Genomic DNA, 17,418 nt, shown 5'->3' with positions numbered 1-17,418 from the left:
GCAGCGCGGCTGTGGATAAAGTAAACCGACCGAAGTCGCCCCTCGGTCGCCTGACCTGGAGCTTCAGGGCCCCGCGCTGGGCGCGAACTGGCGAGGGAGGCGTGGCGCGGAGATTTTGGCGGTGTTTGGGAAATTATTACTAGTGAAACCTTCTCCACAGAAACAAGCCCTGAGCAAAAGGGTTGTAGATTCCAACTGTGACAATTCTGCTGGCTTGGAACCCGAGATGGCGATTGGCCAGGGACCTGTGAATTCCAGATACCACAGTGGACTCAAGACTCTGCTGCTTCAGGGAGCCTTCACTGACATTCTGTGGGGCCTTCATTTCCATAGCTCTGTTCAGAGTAGGAACTGAAGAACCATGAAGAACAGTGTTTCTCATCACTATAGCTAGATGTGCTCAGGAGACAGAAAGTCTCACAGCCAAATGGGGGCTATTTGCAAAATGTCCTTGAATAGCTAAACTGCCGCCTGTCACAATCTTCTTCCACACACTGCCCACCATTAGGCAGTAAACAAAAGTCCATTATTTGCATGCTGTGTCTAGATAATTGGTCCACTTCCTTAATCTCAGCAGGTGGGAAGCAGGGAATGGCTAATCTGGGTGAGGTAAAGGCCAGCCTGAGTGAATTCCTGACCCACCAATCTTAAAATAAATTGTATTACAATGATGAGTATTGTGTTGGTTTGTATATGCTCGGTCCAGGGAGTGGCACTGTTGGGAGGTGTGGCCCTTTTGAAGAAGTAGATATATCACTGTGGATGTGGGCTTTAAGACCCTTGTAGCTGCCTGGAAGCCAATATTCTGTTAGCAGCCTTCAGGTGAAGATGTAGAACTCAGCTTTACCTGCACCACGCCTGCCTGGATGCTACCATGCTCCTGTCTTAAAGATAATGAACCAAACCTTTAAATCTGTAAGTCAGTCCCAATTAAATGTTGTCTTTTATAAGACTTGTCTTGGTCATGGTATCTGTTCACAGCAATAAAACCCCAACTAAGACAATATGGTACCAGGGAATGGGGTATTGCTGTGATAGGCATGACTATGCTTTTATTTGGAAAAATGTGGGTTTAGAGACTTTGAGTTTGGAAAGCAATGGGATGCTTTAAGTGAAGCTTAATGGGCTATCCTAGTAGGAATATGGAGGACTTTGTTGCTGAGATTGATTTGAACTATGCAGACCTGGCCCAAGAGGTATCAATGGAGAATTTCAATATGTGACCTGGAGACTGTTTTTGTGATATTTTGGTGAAGAATGTGGCTGATTTTTGCCCTTATATGAAGAGCTGAGGCTAAGGTAAAGAGATTTATATTAAACTGACAAAATCTCAAAACAGCTCAACAGAGACTTTGCTTTCAGGTTAAGTCTCATGAAGAGTATTGTGAACAAGCATAGCAAACTTAGAAAGGAAAAATATAAAATACATAGTTTGAGTATTAAATGGGGCACCAGGAAATATTTGGAACTGGATCTTGTGTTCAAGGATTTTTGAGTTGAATTACAGGTGTAGTGACCTTGGGGCAAATCCCACATAGCTAAATTAAGATCCAGGCAAGGACGAACAGATCTCTGAATTCAAGGCCAAACATATCTCTGAGTTCAAGGCCAATCTAATCTAGAACACAGCAAGTTTCAGGTAAAGAAAAGCCTAAACTTTGGGGAGCACACCTTTAACCCAAGTGCTTAGGAGACAGGCATGCAGATCTCTGAGTTCAAATCAGTCTGTAGAGCAAGTTCCAGGACAGCTAAGTGCAGTGAAGCACTTAGAAGACAGGAAGCTGGTGATAATGTAATAAAAGAAGGGAGCGGGGGGAATATTCCAGCCCCAACAAGCAGCACAACTTGGCAGCTTTGGCCACATGGCTCTAGATTTAGAGTCCATATAGAAGGGGCGAATGGAACGATAGATGCTGGTCAGCTGGAGCTAAGAAATTAGTGGTGATTAAGAAGAGACCAGCATCACTGAGGTGAAATCTTCTGGGAAGTGTCTTCTGAGGACACAAAGAAGTTGTGTTCCAAAGATAGCCAAGGTTGTAGCTCGTGCTGCAGTTATCTTGGTAATGTGTAAGAGTCACCCAGGTGGTACTGGTTCTGAAGGCATGATGGGATCATGAATAGCAGCTGGCTGAGGCTTGGCACTGAGAGGCCAGGGAAGGGCCATTGGTGAAGGTGCAGCCTCAGTTGCAGTTGACAGCCCAGGACTGAAGGAGCCATGCAAAGGATTTGAGGCTTGGCACCATGAAGATAGCCTATGAGAGGCTATTGGTAAAGCCTAGTTGTAGCGGAAGACCCCAGTGTATTAGAGATGCCAGGATTATGGGATGATCTCCAAGAACAGCAGCAGCAGTGGAGTGGATCAACCTAAGCTCAGAGTGTCACAGAGGGCAGAGCTGGAGAAGTGACAACAGCTCTTTGGAGGAGCCCAGAAGATCATGTGTGGATTCCAGACATTGAAACAAGAAGCTGTAACACTGGAGACCCCAAGATGTTCAAGATGCCAGAGTCAAAGGCTACCTGCTGAGGAAAGCTGCTAACAAGGTGTGGGACCAGCCCAGGAGAAAGAAGTTTGTTGCAATCAACAAAGATGAAAAGGAGTGGGAGCTCTGAAGACCTCATTGACATCAGACGTGGAGATGCAGAGTTTACCCAGCTGGTTTCCTGTCTTGCTTTGGGATTACAGTTAAGTAATTGGGTGAATCTCAGAAAAGAATTTGAACTTTGGACTTTTAACATTGTTGAGATTTCTATAGACTATGAGTCCTTTTGAAGTTGAACTAAATTATTTTGCATTATGCTCTTTAGGTATGGTCCCCATAGATTCATATGTTTGAACAAGACTATGGGGTCTAGGGAGTGGAATGTGCTGGTTTGTATAAGCTTGGCCCAGGGAGTGGCACCATTAGGAGGTGTGGCCCTGTTGGAGTAGGTGTGAATTGTGACTGTGGGCTTTCAAACCCTCCTCCTAACTGTCTGGGAGCCAGTATTCTGATAGCAGCCTTCATATGAAGTTGTAAAAACTCTCAGCTTCTCCTGCACCCTGCCAGCCTGGATGCTGCCATGCTCCAATCTTGATGATAGTGGTCTGAACCTCGGAACCTGTGAGCCAGCCCCAATGAAATGTTGTCCTTTATAAGACTTGCATTTGTCACTGTGTCTCTTCACAGCAGTAAACCCCTAACTAGGACAATCCTCATTACTGAGTTTTCCGACGTCAGCCGCCTAAAGTTTTCTATGTCAAATGGCCTTTCGGGCAGAAGAAATGGTTCAGTGGTTTAGAATACTTGTCCTCATGCAGAGAATTCAGTTCCTAGCAGTCCACATGAGGCAGTTCATAACTGCCTGTAATTTAAATTCCAAGGGATCCAAAACCCTTTGGCTTCTGAAGAAACATGCACGCATTTGATACAAATAAGTTCATGGAAAAACACTCACATATTTATTTTAAAAAAATTTAAGAGGATTTCAGTGGAGGAATTTGTCTGCGACTTGCACTATTGGACAGAACTTGTTATTGAACCCAGAGCCTTGTGCAAGCCAGTACACAACATGCTTACTAGCCCCTGAGTTTCTCAACCCAAGACCCAGCCAAGACTCTTCAATTCATGAATGATTTTCATTGAACAAGACAGTCTGGGTCAAGCATTTGAAGACACCTTTGAGGTATTGACCCAACATTCAGTTGAAAAATTCAGTACCCCCCCCCCCCAGAACGTGAAAATTACATGGCTGTCATTGACCCTTGCCCTCACATCAGAGGCAACTCTAGTTACTGTGGAATGTTACCCACAGAGGAACCGCCCCCTCCATGACTGGAGAAGTGTAACAAATAGTTCTGCAGAACTGTATTTGGAAGGAGGCTTCCATCAATCCCTGCAGAACACAGCTGAAAGTCAGCTAGTCAAAGCTCCTTCTTCCAGCAAAAGGGAGGAAGAGGCAGCAGGAAGCTTCGGCTATTTGAATACCTTTTGGATTCCCTGTGAAATTCAGAGATGGTGACTTGTATTCAGTGGGTCAACAAAGCCAAAGGCATCTTTCAGTTTATATCAAAAACAAAAACAAAAAAACAAAAAAAACAAAACAAAACAAAAAACTCGCAGAACTCTGGGGGAAAAGAAAGGGCAACCAGAAACCTATGGTTTATCAGTAGATAGCCAGGGCCCTGAGGAATTATGCCAAATGGATCACGAAAATCTGGAATCTGGAGAAAGCTGACCTACCAGTTCAGTGAAGCTGTTCAACAACTTGTTCCATCTCACTTTCTGGGAAAAGACCTCTTCTACTCACAATATGTCCAGCCTGACCAGCGCGATCTCATTTAAGCCACTGACCCCATCTTTTTGCCTTGCCAGTGTCAGAGAACCCAAGCTTTAGAATTTTTTTCCAAAGACAATAAGGTCTTCATTTTTAGATTCCACATCAATAAGGCAAAAACAAAAACAAAAAATAATAGAAAGAACATAAACAGGACATGTTTAGACTTTTCTAGTCCTGACAATGTTTTAGGTAGTCTTTGCACTATATTGGTGTTAAAGGGGACCTAGATGTTTTAGAAGGGTGCTTACAATTCCTGTGGATACTTTGATACTTGTAATAAATTAATAGGTTTAGTGTCCATAGATTGGGTACCGAAGAACATCCTGCAGCCAGAAATGTCTTAAGAAAAATGTGTGGAAGACACACAAAGAGCCACGTGGTAATTTTAAATAAACATGAATTTGAAGCACACACACACACACACACACACATACACACACATACACATACACACACACACACACACACACATACACACACACATACACACACACACATACACACACATACACACACATACACACACACACATACACACACACACACACACACATACACACATACACACACACACACATACACACACACACACACACATACACACACACACACATACACACACATACACACACACACATACACACACATACACACACACACACACATATATATAGTGTGGCTGTCTAGGGCTTAAGGGTCACTGTGTGTGCGTGGTTGGGCTATATGCCAGATTTGGCTACTCGTCTGCCACAAGCCAAATAAGGGAACCAAATATATAGAGGAAAGCAAAAAAGATCTATTCAATATAGCCACATTGGGAAGAGCAACAAAAAAATCCTGAGACTTCCCTAAGTCATTATTCAAGGTATAATGGGGATCTGACTGTGTTAGCTCAGTTGGTTCTGTAGAACAGGCAAGATATTGCCTGGGAAAAACTATTAACCAATATATGAGAAAGCTATAACTCAGAAAGCTTCAGGAGACAGGTTCCTAGGCAGAGTCAGATTTAGTGAAGCCCTGTGTTTATTAATGTCTTCTTGGGGAAGACCATGTCCTTATGGCCTGCAGCACTGCAGTTGTTTAACAGTTTCTTCCAACATTCCATTCTGTTGAAGCTTATCAAACAGAAGTTAAACAAATCAAAATAGCTTCAGGAAGTCCCTGAAAGTGATTAGATTTACTAGGCCCTTCCCTGCCAAAATAAGAACGAAAAATTGAGGGTCCCTCTGAGACTAGCTGAACATACCTGTAAAGAGGACTCAAAAAAGCTGTTTCCAATATCCCCTATATAGCAGATTGCCAATAAAAGTTCTATTGCCTTTCCAGAGGACTCGAGTTCAATTCCTAACAGACGTTACTGGCTTACAGTCTATAATGAATTCAACATTAAATGATATAACATCAATAAAGTGGGGTGGTTTAAATAAGAATGGTCTGGGCTGGAGAGGTGGCTCAGCGGTTAAGAGCACTGTCTGCTCTTCCAGAAGTCCTGAGTTCAATTCCCAGCAACCACATGGTGGCTCACAACCATCTGTAATGAGATCTGATGTCCTCTTCTGGTGTGTCTGAAGACAGCTACAGTGTACTCACATAAATACATAAATAAATCTTAAAAAAAAAAAAAAAAAAGAATGGCCCATGTGGGGTCATTTAGCTGATGCTTAGTCACCAGGGAGTGAGACTCTTTGATTGCATTATAAAGATTAGGAGGTGTGACCTTGTTGAAGGAAGTGTATCACTTCCTGCAGAGGCAGGCAGATCTTTGAGTTTGAGGCCAGCCTGTTCTACAAATCAAGCCCAGGGCAGCCAGTGCTATTATGCAGAGAAACCCTGTCTCAAGAAACATAACAAAACAAAGACGCTTCCTTTTGTAAGAGTTGCCTTGGTCATGGTGTCTGAAGATCCAGGTTGGTATCAGTCCAGGACACTCCAATACCAAGTTCTCAGCACAAAGGAGATTATTTGCCTCATAGGGACAATAGATAGGGTATAAGAGACAAAGGCAGGAGAAAGAGGGTGAGAGAGAGAGAGAGAGAGAGAGAAGGGATATCTATCGTGGTGAGGGGTGTGGGAAAGGCAACAGAGGACAGCCTCTGGACAGAGAGAAGACAGATGTGGGCCATAGGCAAACAGTGGTTTATAAAGGTAAAGGGTGAAGCCGCATGTTAGGACGAGGTGTTTAATTTTAATTGGAAGTGTTATTTAGGTGAGCCAAACGGGGCTTTCTTTTGATTATTGTACTTCAGTACTTTGATAGGTGGACCTTAGAATTCAGCCTTAGCAGGAAGAATTTGCCAAATAAGGGAATAGTCCTATTAGTGGCTTGTGTTAGGAATGCAATCTAAGGGATTTTAGCAAGGAAGAGAGAATGGGGGAGAAGGGCAAGACCTGTCAGAACCATGTTTGCTATGACTGGGCTGCCTAAAGTTCCTTCTTCACAGCAATATGAAGTGGAATTTTTTTTTTGAGACTCAGTTATGTCATTCCATGTTTGTCTGGAAGCTGTCTTATGAGAGGATGTCTTTGCTGAATTAGACCAGCAGGAAGATGTTTTACTGAGAACAGACACTTGGTGATTTTTGTTTGTTTGTTTTTCGGAAGCGGCCTAGAAAAGGGGCATGTGAAGTTTTGCTAGAGCAGATGCTTGAGAGAACATGTTTGGAAAGGGTGTAAATCACCCAAATACAGAGGACAGTGCTGTATGTTATTGGGTCATTGTTTGTTGTGACTTTGTAGAGACAAATGCACCGAAGAACTTCTCATGATATTTCAGCAGCTTCTTGTGACTTCCATGGACTCGGGCTGCTCAGCAGAGCCTTGGGGTTTCTTCTTGATCAAACTGCTGTTGCTGATTCATGAGTGGTGGTTGTGAGGTGATTAAGCTACGGCTGCAGAAGCTCATGAACTGCACTGCTGATTATCTGACCACAGATTGGATTGGCTACAAAAAAAAACTATTTCTAAACAGACCCACATCTTTCTTTTCCCTATTAACCTTTCCTTTCTACTACCTCTGGTGAGTAGTGGGCTAAAAGGGAGGTTAAAGTATTTAAGTATTCTTATTAAAATATGGCTTTGAAAAATATAAGCCTACAGAGTAGAAAAGTTATGATTAGTTTTGTGTTCCAGCACCCATGTTACTGGCTTACAATGCCTGTGTGAATAATATGTTAAATGAGAGCATAACATAGATTATTATGGTTATGTTAGCAAGATTATGGTATCCAGAATTACTATGAATTACTACTATATAGACTCACTATCTATGTTCATCCCTCTATTTGATTCAAGGAGATAATCCTCAATAATGTGGGTGAACCTCAACTAATTAACTTACTATCAAGGCCTTAATAACAGAATCAGATTTGCCAGATTACCAGGACTTCTGCCGCCACGGGAGTTTCCAGGTTGCTAGGCTGCCATACAAAATTCAAAAGACCACAGCATCCATTTTGGGGGTTTGTTTTGTAATTTTTTTTTTTTTTAAATCAGCTCACTATTTAACTCGGGTTATCCTTGAACTGTGTAGGCCAAGTTGGCCTTGAATTTAGAGACCTTTCTCTACCTCCCATTACTGGGAATAAAGATGTACACCCTGTGCCTGGCTCACAGCATTGATTTGTTTGAATCTGTAGATTTCTCTTAACATTTTACATTTGATAGCCTCCCCGCAACCACATGAGCTAATTATTTGTAAATCTCTTCATATATTTACATGTAGTATTTACTATACTAGTATATATAAATGTCCTACTGTTTCTGTGGGGAACTTTCATTTTTGTGTGGTGGTAGAATAAGGTGTGTCTATGTGTCAATAATACATGTTATAAAGTCAGAGGATAATTTTATGGAATAAATTCTACACATCAAATTCAGGTCACCAAATTTTAAGTGTCATTACTCACTGAATTATCTAACACTCTGGGGAAATATCTTGATAGAACTCTAAAAATCTAAATATAAATGGGACTATCATTTTATGACTATTGGAGGTAGAGGGATAGGAATGATCTGAATCCTTGCCCTAGATAAATCCAGGTATATCTGGAAATACAAGCCTTTATTTACTATCTTGTCACAATGGATCAATGGAATGTAGTGTAATGCTTAATATTTTACTATGGGGAGCCGAATGCAGACGCCATTACAAGATGGCGCTGCTCCCTCACGGTTTGAGGTAAACAACTCCATATATAGTAATGCTCTTGTCAGCTAAGGCACTGCACCCTACGCATGCGCAGTATGTAACCTATCTCCGGCCAATCCTGAGGCCTCTGGTGTTAGCAGACTGGTGACAACCAATCATGGCAAGCCTGTATCCGCTTCTCCCTATGTAAGCGACAACTAGGGTAGTTCGGGCCCCTCGCTTCCTGCTCTCCCCTTCAACCAAGAGGCTCCCACAATAAGCATGATCTGAGAATCCTCTGGTGGTGGTCGTCTTTCCTCGCTGGTCGAGGAGCGCGCCACATTTTACTGTATTGTATACTATGCTCCACGTAGGACACAGCTGTTGTCCTGAAGAAAATCTGCACAAGATCAGGTCTGCTAATATTTTATCATTTAGTGGGGGCCAGGCCTGTTAATATTACATAATTTAGTGGGGACAAGCTCAACAGGCCATATTCCTCCACAGAGGTCAGTTAACAGTTGCTAGGGAAGAGGGACTCATGAGACCCCTCCCTTCCCTGAAGAGAAGTGGCAGTTAATTAACAGTTGTGGGGGTGGGAGCCTAGAGAGAGCTTACAGAGCCCTACTCTAAGGATCTTTTAACAGCAGTTGCTGGGAGTTTTCTTTAGTGATGCAGATACCCAAAAGTCACAGGTTCTTGAACTAATTGGTTCACTAAGCTACAGGTGAAGTTGTTTTCACTGCTCCTGCCCTATGTGGAATGAATAGACTTTTGTTTACATCTCTGTAGCAGAGCATGTATTTTCATACCTATTAGATCAGGATTGATGGAGGCAACTTGGAAAAAACAAACAACTCTAAAAGCAGAATCATTGTTTTGATCAGAACTGAAGAGCTGCAGTCACTCAATGGGAAAAAAGGCACCGTCCACACGGCACAGGGGTCTTGTGGTTTTGTAATGTACTAGGTCACTAAACAAACTATAGTTATATCATGTTGTCAAAGAACTCTTTAGAAAAACCTTTAGGTGCTAAAATTATCTTGAGTACACTGGCCACTGGTCACCAACACTAGCCAAAAATTTCTAAACAGTGTGTCCCTGACCTCAAGGTTATTAGTTAAGCCTGATGCTTAATCCCTGCTTCATGGATCCCTAAGGCACAGTAATTAAAACAGAGCTTTGGCTCTCACAAAAATCACTAAGGGATTAAAGAGCACCAGAAACATTTACAGAGAAATCAGAAATGTGCCAAAAGATTTGATGTCACTTATTCTGGAGACAGTCTAATTATAGCTCAGGTCTGGAAGTAGCTTTGTAGGCCAAGCTATCCTCAAAGTCACTGAGACCCACCTGCCTCTGCCTCCTCTGAGGCAACAGTCACTTTTTAACCATTGTTAAATAGGATGTAGATCAAGGACCAGAGAGCAATTATTGATTGAAAAAGGAATAATCTAATTTCAGTAGTCACATGAAATGTCACTCAGGTCTGAAGTCTTCCAAGCATTCAGAAGGCTGAGGAAGGAGGATTAGGAGTTTGAGGGCAGTACGGATAGATGTATCTCAATCCCAAACTACCCAAACAAGACCCAGGATAGCTCACCAATAGAATACCTGCCTATTATGCAGGTGTTCCTGAACCACAAAATAAAACAAAGTAAGTTGTAACACACAAGCAATTTTCTTCTAAAGGCTTCACATATTTATTACTGTACTACTCAATGAACCCACAAGAGCACAGAAAGGAAGAAAACATATTCCTAATAAACACACTCAGCTGTCTAGACAATGGTAATGCTGTAAACTTGATACGTTAGTGATAACCTTCAAACAGCTTAAGTACATGTGGTTCCTTATAGACCCAATTTGGTTCGTCTCCAATGTCTCCGCTTGGAGTTGTACATGATTTTATTGCCAGTTTTCATCTGAATCCATTGTGGAATGGGACGATTTTGCTTTTGTTTCTTAGCCAGGAATCGCTTGATCCTGAAGGTCTTGTGAGAAGCCATAGTGAAGAACCAAGTCAGACAGGCACACACTGTGTGAAAGAGATGGGCAAAACGTCTAGTCATTAAAAACACGACAATCAAAGAAGCAATCAAAAGCACAAGCAAGTGAAACACCCAGAACACTTGATCCAGAAAATGGTGGTTACACAGCAAAAACTCCACTAAGAATCCAACCAATAAATGAACATACAGTCCTCAAGGTCATCCACTGATATATGAGACCTGGCCTTTAAAAAAAAAAAAAAAAAATCAAACAAGGGAATGGAGAGGAAAAAGAAGCTTCTCAGTCAATTCAGTCAAAGATTTTGATAATAAGAAAAAGGTTTATACTAAGTAACTTTCCCTGTGGATCAAGAAATTGGCAGAAATATAGTCTAAGAATGACCTAGGAAGTTTGTCCTATGCTGTGTAGGTTAAAGAATTTTATAACCCTTCTCTAAGACGTTTTTAAAATATTTTAAAATCTTTTGAGTGTTAAAATGACCAACTATTTTTTACTGTAATATATCAAAATTAGTTTTAAAAATGCATCAAAGAAGCAAACTATTCAATTTTGGTAACACGATGATTAAATTTTATTTGAATAATTTGAGTATGCTATAAAACAAAAAAAGAAGAGCCAGGCATAATAATGTATGTATGCCATTAATATCAGTATTCAGGAGGCACGAGAGGAGGCAGGAGGATCTCTGAATTCAAGGCCAGCCTATCTACATAGCAAGATTCCAGCCATCTTGCCAGTGAGAGCTATAAAGTTAGGACTTGTCTTGGAGGTAAAAAAAGGAAAAAAGGAGAGAGACCATTTCTTTTGTTATCAAAATAATACTTTGATGGTGTAAAGGATAGTTGGAAAGTATAGACAGAAAGGGCTGGAGTTAAACAGTATTTTTTTTCTTCAGAAGAATCCAGTTCAGTTCCTAGCACCCACATGGCAGCTAATGAACTCCTGTTCCAAGGGATCTAATACCCTCTAGCCTGTGTGAGGAGGCACAAACAGTACATTTGCATACATGCACTTATACACATTAAAATAAATGTAAAAACAAAAATGAAGGAGACAGAGTGCTGAAATTCTCCATCACAAAGGCAACGTCACCTAAATAACTTCCTACATTGAAATCATGATCTAATTTTATCTGAGATTTTATATTCATTTCCTAGCTTTTTCCACTGGAAAAGAAAAATGACTGACGTTCTGAACAGACTCCCCCTAATGTATCATCTGTGGTGGCTTTACTAAGATGTCACCCCACCCATCCCCAGTTTCATAACAAGAAGTGGGACTGTTTTAAAAGCAATTTGGAGGAAGTGTGTCACTGTAGGGGAGCTTTGAATTTTCTAAGCCCACACCAGACCCAGTATCTGTCTCTGCTGGCTCTTAGCTGCTCTTTTAGCACTTTCCTACATCCTACCATGCTCCTGGTCATAATAATGAACAAAGCCTCTGAAAATATATGCAGCCCCTACCCCTTGCTTTGGTCACGCATCTCTTAAATTCCAGCATTCGAAAAGTTGGGAAGATCAGGACTACAAGTCAGGATGCACTCTGAGATTTGATGTAAGGTAGACACTAGTAGGATTGAATTAAGTCGAATTAGCAGTTTAGGTTGGTATATTGATGTCTATATGTAATCATAGCCCTTGGGAGTTCGAGGCCAGGCTCAACAGTATGAGATTTTGTTTCTTTCATATTCAAACAAGAATGGAATTAATTAAGATTAAATAAATGGTAATCACTTTTATTCTTCTCAGAGACCTACTTATCTCTTGCTTTTGATAGGTGGGATTAAAGGCACATACTACCATCCCTGGCTTATGGACATATTTTGAAACCAACATAAATCTAATCACTGTAGCACTGTTACTGTTTAAATTGCTTGTGAGAGGATCTCATGTAGCTCATATTACCTCAAGTTCTCTTAAGTATGAAGGATGCCTTTAACTGTGGATCCTTTTCCTTCCCCTTTGTATAAAATAGTGACTTTCAGACTGTCCCTTGCCTGGCTTGCCATCTGAGAATAACCTCAGAGGCATCTCCTTTGAACACAAAGATGCTACCTAGCATAAGGCTCAAAGTGACAAAACTATAAAAAAGACAACATTACATGAGGACAATACGGGCACAAAGGCGTAACTAGACCTCAAAATGAAAGGCCCCAAATATGTTGAACATTTACCAGACAAATGAAAGCCTTAACACCTTCAAATGGACCCCTGCCATGGTGACAGTACCACTGAGGTGTTATTAGACCACCAAGCATGTGGGTCTGATAGGAAACTTCCAGCTCTGTGTACCAACCAATCAGATCTGGCCCTCCATCTCACCTAAGAAGTCCCATGCCTCTGTGGCTTAAGTTTATCCTGTAAACCTCCAGCAGTTCTCCAAATGTGTTCCTTAATATTTTACTTGACCAAATGCAATGACTGACTGCATGTTTATCAACCATTGGAGTGATTCTACCATATATCCAAAAGTATGAAAAGTTGTCATTTCTGTCTTCATTTTCTGTTTTAGTTTGGTTCAGGATCCTGCTTGATTTCCAAAAGCATGGTAATCACTTCATGTATCAATCACATCTCTCAAAACTGGTGTTGGCAACTAGCTAAGCTTTAACATGCTTTAGAGGACACTGGAGTCAGGGCCCGCAAGACACATATAATCAACCTTGTATAAAAGCAGAGGATTCACATTGCAGTACTCTTTAAATACTAGTCACAGGTACAGGACCTGAGTCATATTGCTGGCCCCATAAGAAGACATGGTATCCTAAATTGTGTAGAAGATTCTAACTAGATATCTAAATCCGGTTCAAAAGCCCCAAGCATTTTAACTGTCAAAGAGATTCTCTAGTACACAAGGGGACATCACTAGTCCGTTCTGTAAAATCAATCCAAACGGGGCAGCAGGGCTGAGGATGTAGTTCAGGTGGTAGTTGTACAGCATAAAGGAAGTCCTAGGTTCAATCCCAGCACTGTATAAAACAGCTGTGGTAGGAACTGTAATTTCAGCGTTGCAGGAGAGAAGAAAGGACCTTTTTCTTTTATAAAGTCAAAATAGAAGTGTATCTTGGGGATGAAATCATCACCGGAAATGTTTGTAAAGGAAACAAAGGGACCGAGGAAGGGAGAGGGGGGAGGGGACCACAACCTGAACTCAGGAGAAAACCCAGAACCTAAAAGGAAATTGCTGGGCTTTTAAAAACCAACTAACTGCCATATAGTGTTTCCTCTTACCTCCTACCGGTGAGTCTGAACCAGTTGATTAGAATAACCTGGAAAGGCAGGACGGGAGTTGGGCGTCTGACACTGCCAGGTTTCCTAGGGGGGGAACGAAAGAGATTCCTTAGCGGTGAGACAGAGGTCTTGAGCCCCAAAGCTGAGGTGGTGGCTCAGGCCCGGGACGCAATGCCCCCACCCACCCACCTGGGAGCGCTGCACAGCGGGGAGCCCCTGGACCACGCACCGAACAGCCAGCCTGGCTTGGCAGTTAAAAGAATGGCGGCCGCCGGAAATCCGGTAAGGCCTCGTGGCCAGGGAGAGGCAGTGGGTGTTGTCAGTACGCAGGCGCAGAGTACAGAAAGCAAAGTCTGGAGCGCTCGCTTCCGGGTAAGGAGAATTCTGGGACTGCGTCTTGGGGCTTTGTGCTTGTAGCCTTCCCAGGATGGCGGATGGAACTGTTAGTGCTTTAGGAGCTTGGGATCCAGAAACTGCCACAAACTATTGTGCAGGACGGAAGTGCCCACCTCATCAGAATAACAGGAATGCCGCTCTCCATCCCCAAGACTCAAAATGTTTACTAGTTGTAGATTATCTGCAGATTTTTAAAAAAAAAACGTTGCAGACATGAAAGGAGATAGAAAATAACATATGCTGTGGTGGCTCTTGTTCATAATCCCAATATTTGTGAGGTGAAAGAGAGAAGAAAAAGTTCAAGGTCACTCGTGGCTACACATAGCAAATGCTAAGTCAGCCTGGGCTAAATAAGAGCCTGCCTCAAAAAGAAAAATCACGTGTCAAAGCCACGTGTACGATCCTTGCCCGTAACTAAGTCCAGGAACGAAGATTGGCAAAGCTGAAGAATCCGGCAAAGGCTTCTGACCTCAAACTCACACTTAAAGAGAACCCGCATAATAGTGGCATTCTGCCAAGTACACAATCTACAGTGGATTCAGTCACTGTTGATTTGGGGGTTCTACGGACATGTAACGTCAAGTATTTTGTGCTTAGTTATAGCTTCTGTGTCCAGTGTCAGCCGTTTTTTCTCTGACTCACGCCATGTTGTCTAAAGATAAACTGGTCCCCATTAAAGGGTAAAAATACCTCCATCTGACATGGAAGCTTCCCACACTCAGCGGTACCTGATAGCACAGATGGTTCCTATCTGAAATCATGACTTAAAGATAGATTTCAGCACAAATGCTCCTTATCTGAGACTGTGGGGTAGAACGTAAGCCAGTTTTCTACTGGACCGCGTCATTTCTGCTTCCAAAGCCCACAGTGCTTTGTGCTTCTGTGCACGCCCTTCATTCTTGCGGACAGCTTGTCTTTCATTGTCTCTATTAGAGGACAGTCTGCTTCCGGTGAGCTGGAGCTATACTCATGTTTCTTTGTCACATGGTCCCAGGTTTTTTTTGGGGGGGAGGTTTGTTTTGTTTTGTTTGTTTTTGGTCTTTTTCTGTTTTTGTTTGTTTGTTTGGTTGGTTTTTTTTTTGGGGGGGGGGGTAATTTCCAGGGTAAGGATTGGTGGGATTTCAAGCCCTGAGCTTGGGTCAAGCTCAGTGATTGGTGGGTTTCTTTGGCAAGCTCAGGGATTAGTAGGATTTTGTTCCTTGGCCCTTGTGCCTGGGGCCAAGTCAGGATTAGAGTGGTTTTTCCTTTAGCCTTTTCCTACTACTGTGCTCAGACATAAATCTAAGCCAATAGAAGGGGCAGGGTATTTTTCCTTGGCCCTGGTCCCTACAATCACCTCATTCAATGTAATATTTTCTAGTTCGACATAACTGCAGATTTTATATCCCTTTACAGCTGAGTGTATATGCACCACAGTTTCACCATCCTTTCATCAGCTGAAGGATATGTGGATGTAAAAAATTTCCTCCAAGAGTGAAACATTCCATCATGCAAGGGATGTTTTTTAAGCCAGGAGGTAAACCACCCCAAAATAGCTTCAGGAAGTCCCTGAAACTGATCAGATTCTCTAGTTTCTCCCTCCCAGCAACAGAAGTGGAGAATCCGTACCAGTCAAAGGAAAGCAGGCTGCAAGGACTGAGGATAGACTGGAAGAAACAGAAACTAGCCAAGCTTCCTGGAAAAGGTTCAGACTAGAGTCACGTGGAAAGGACACTCTTCAACCTGTTGAGCTGCTTGCAGGCTGTGCAGTGTGCTCAGATCCCTAAGCTTTTATTAGCTGTCACCAGGCCTTAGTGATGCAGCTGTCTTTAAGTCTCTTCTGCTCCTGTGGGCACTCAAGCCCCCTCACCCGTATCCCTGCAATTAACTCCAGTGAAACTCATGGACCAACCAAGTTGGACTTTGATGGTGTCTGTATTTTTGGTTTGCCTTGGGATCCCTGTTATGAAATATAATTCAGTGAAAGCTTTACTTTGGCAGCCCAAGGCAAAGTATACCCCTTAGAAATTACACCACGAAACAAGTCTGGTGTAAAAGAAGTTTATGGGGGGGGGGGGTGGGAAGGGGTAGAGACAGACAGATAGACAGACAGAAAGATGGGGAGCAGTAAGAGAACCATGAGGGCACACACACAGGCGGGGTGGGGGAGATAGTTGCAGGGAACAGAGAGAAGGAAGATGGAGGGAAGTCTGGAGTTACTGGTTGTTCTTTTTGTCTGCAACACTCCTGCAATCCTGGTGATAGTGGCGGGTGACAGCCGCAGATGATAATGTGAGCAGTTTCTAGGTCCCTGAGAACAGGTCAGTGGAACTGCCTGTGCTCTAATATTTTTCCCTTTTGTTTAATTAAAAATGAGGAACTAGGGGCCTCCGCAGAGGCCAGTGCGCTACTGAGGAGCTGAAGCAGAGGTTTGCTTTACCCGGGACTACTAAAGCCAACATGGACGGGTACCACCGGCCCTGGGACGAGGTTGGCTTCAACGCTGACGAAGCACATAAGAGTGTGTTGATGGAGTTTTGGGTAGTACAATTACAACCAGAATAACATCAACCAGTGGACCGCAAGCATAGTGGAGCAATCCATAGCCCATTTGGTCAAAATGGGAAAAGCTTACAAGTACATTGTGACCTGTGCAGTGGTCCAGAGGAGCCCATATGGATTTCACACAGCTGGCTCCTGTTTCTGGGATACAACATCTGATGGAGCCTGTACCATCAGATGGGAGAACCGAACCACGAACTGCATCGTTAATGTTTTTGCAGTTGCAATTGTCCTGTAACCTGTAACACACTGACTGTTGGGTTAAAGCCTAAAGCCATTAACTTAAGTTTGCGAGTGTGTCCTTTCTAAAGAGTAACAATTACATATTAGTGTGCTGGATGGCAAGTGTGCTGCATGCTTCAAAGCTATCAACAGAGAAATGAATGTGCTAAGCAGAAGTCTAAGAGGAGGTTGGCAGATTGTCTCATACTCTATACAGCATTATTTGAGGACATAAAATGTTAGCCAACAATTAATGCAGAAATATGGCTGACCTAAAAATAGAATCTTCTACTTATCCAGGCCTTTCACTGGTATTATGTTCCCATAGAGATAGGGAAATCTATTTAGATATTAACCTTATCTATAACTAGAAAAATAACAGGATAAATATGTGTATATAAAAACCACATGGATCAATGCAGAGAAAATGTCATGAATTAGCCAATACCTTTCTGGTTTAAGTTTTTTCCTTTGTTGAATTGTGTATAGTTCATGGAAAGTGATTTTGACATACACCCCCAGCCCCATCTAATGTTATTGTAGCTGCCATAACTCACCAGTTTCGTTGTCCTG

General features: G+C 42.4%; 1 protein-coding gene and 2 pseudogenes across 4 annotated transcripts; 2 read left to right on the top strand and 1 right to left on the bottom strand.

The window, feature by feature from the left end:
• Positions 1-226: 226 nt before the first annotated feature.
• LOC308440446 (transcription factor Spi-C-like) lies at positions 227-4,322 on the top strand (annotated as a pseudogene). Its single transcript has 2 exons — positions 227-344; positions 3,712-4,322. The product of its transcript is annotated as a transcription factor Spi-C-like (transcript).
• A 5,972-nt stretch (positions 4,323-10,294) lies between these two features.
• LOC308440198 (large ribosomal subunit protein eL39-like) lies at positions 10,295-14,242 on the bottom strand. Of its 2 annotated transcripts, none has more exons than XM_080942211.1 (3): positions 14,196-14,242; positions 13,687-13,770; positions 10,295-10,481 (listed from the first exon to the last, which is right to left on the bottom strand). In XM_080942211.1, exon 3 carries the CDS (start codon positions 10,450-10,452, stop codon positions 10,297-10,299), a length of 156 nt encoding a protein of 51 aa, XP_080798337.1. In that variant the 5' UTR covers positions 10,453-10,481; positions 13,687-13,770; positions 14,196-14,242; the 3' UTR covers positions 10,295-10,296. The 2 variants fall into 2 exon arrangements, with proteins under 2 accessions (XP_080798337.1, XP_080798336.1); XM_080942210.1 differs by lacking the exon at positions 14,196-14,242 and adding an exon at positions 13,916-14,034.
• Positions 14,243-16,521: 2,279 nt separating this feature from the next.
• LOC308440225 (dynein light chain Tctex-type 3-like) lies at positions 16,522-16,861 on the top strand (annotated as a pseudogene). Its single transcript has one exon. The product of its transcript is annotated as a dynein light chain Tctex-type 3-like (transcript).
• The last annotated feature ends 557 nt before the right edge of the window (positions 16,862-17,418 follow it).

Source organism: Micromys minutus (assembly GCF_963924665.1).
Source record: "Micromys minutus genome assembly, chromosome: 31".
Taxonomy (NCBI): Eukaryota; Metazoa; Chordata; class Mammalia; order Rodentia; family Muridae; genus Micromys; species Micromys minutus.
Note: the sequence above shows the minus strand (reverse complement) of the source record. Positions and strands in the feature narration are given on the sequence as shown.

What these genes read in the sequence shown, in the direction of transcription:
- LOC308440198 (XM_080942211.1), bottom strand. Translation starts at nt 10,452, where the DNA reads ATGGCTTCTCACAAGACCTTCAGGATCAAGCGATTCCTGGCTAAGAAA.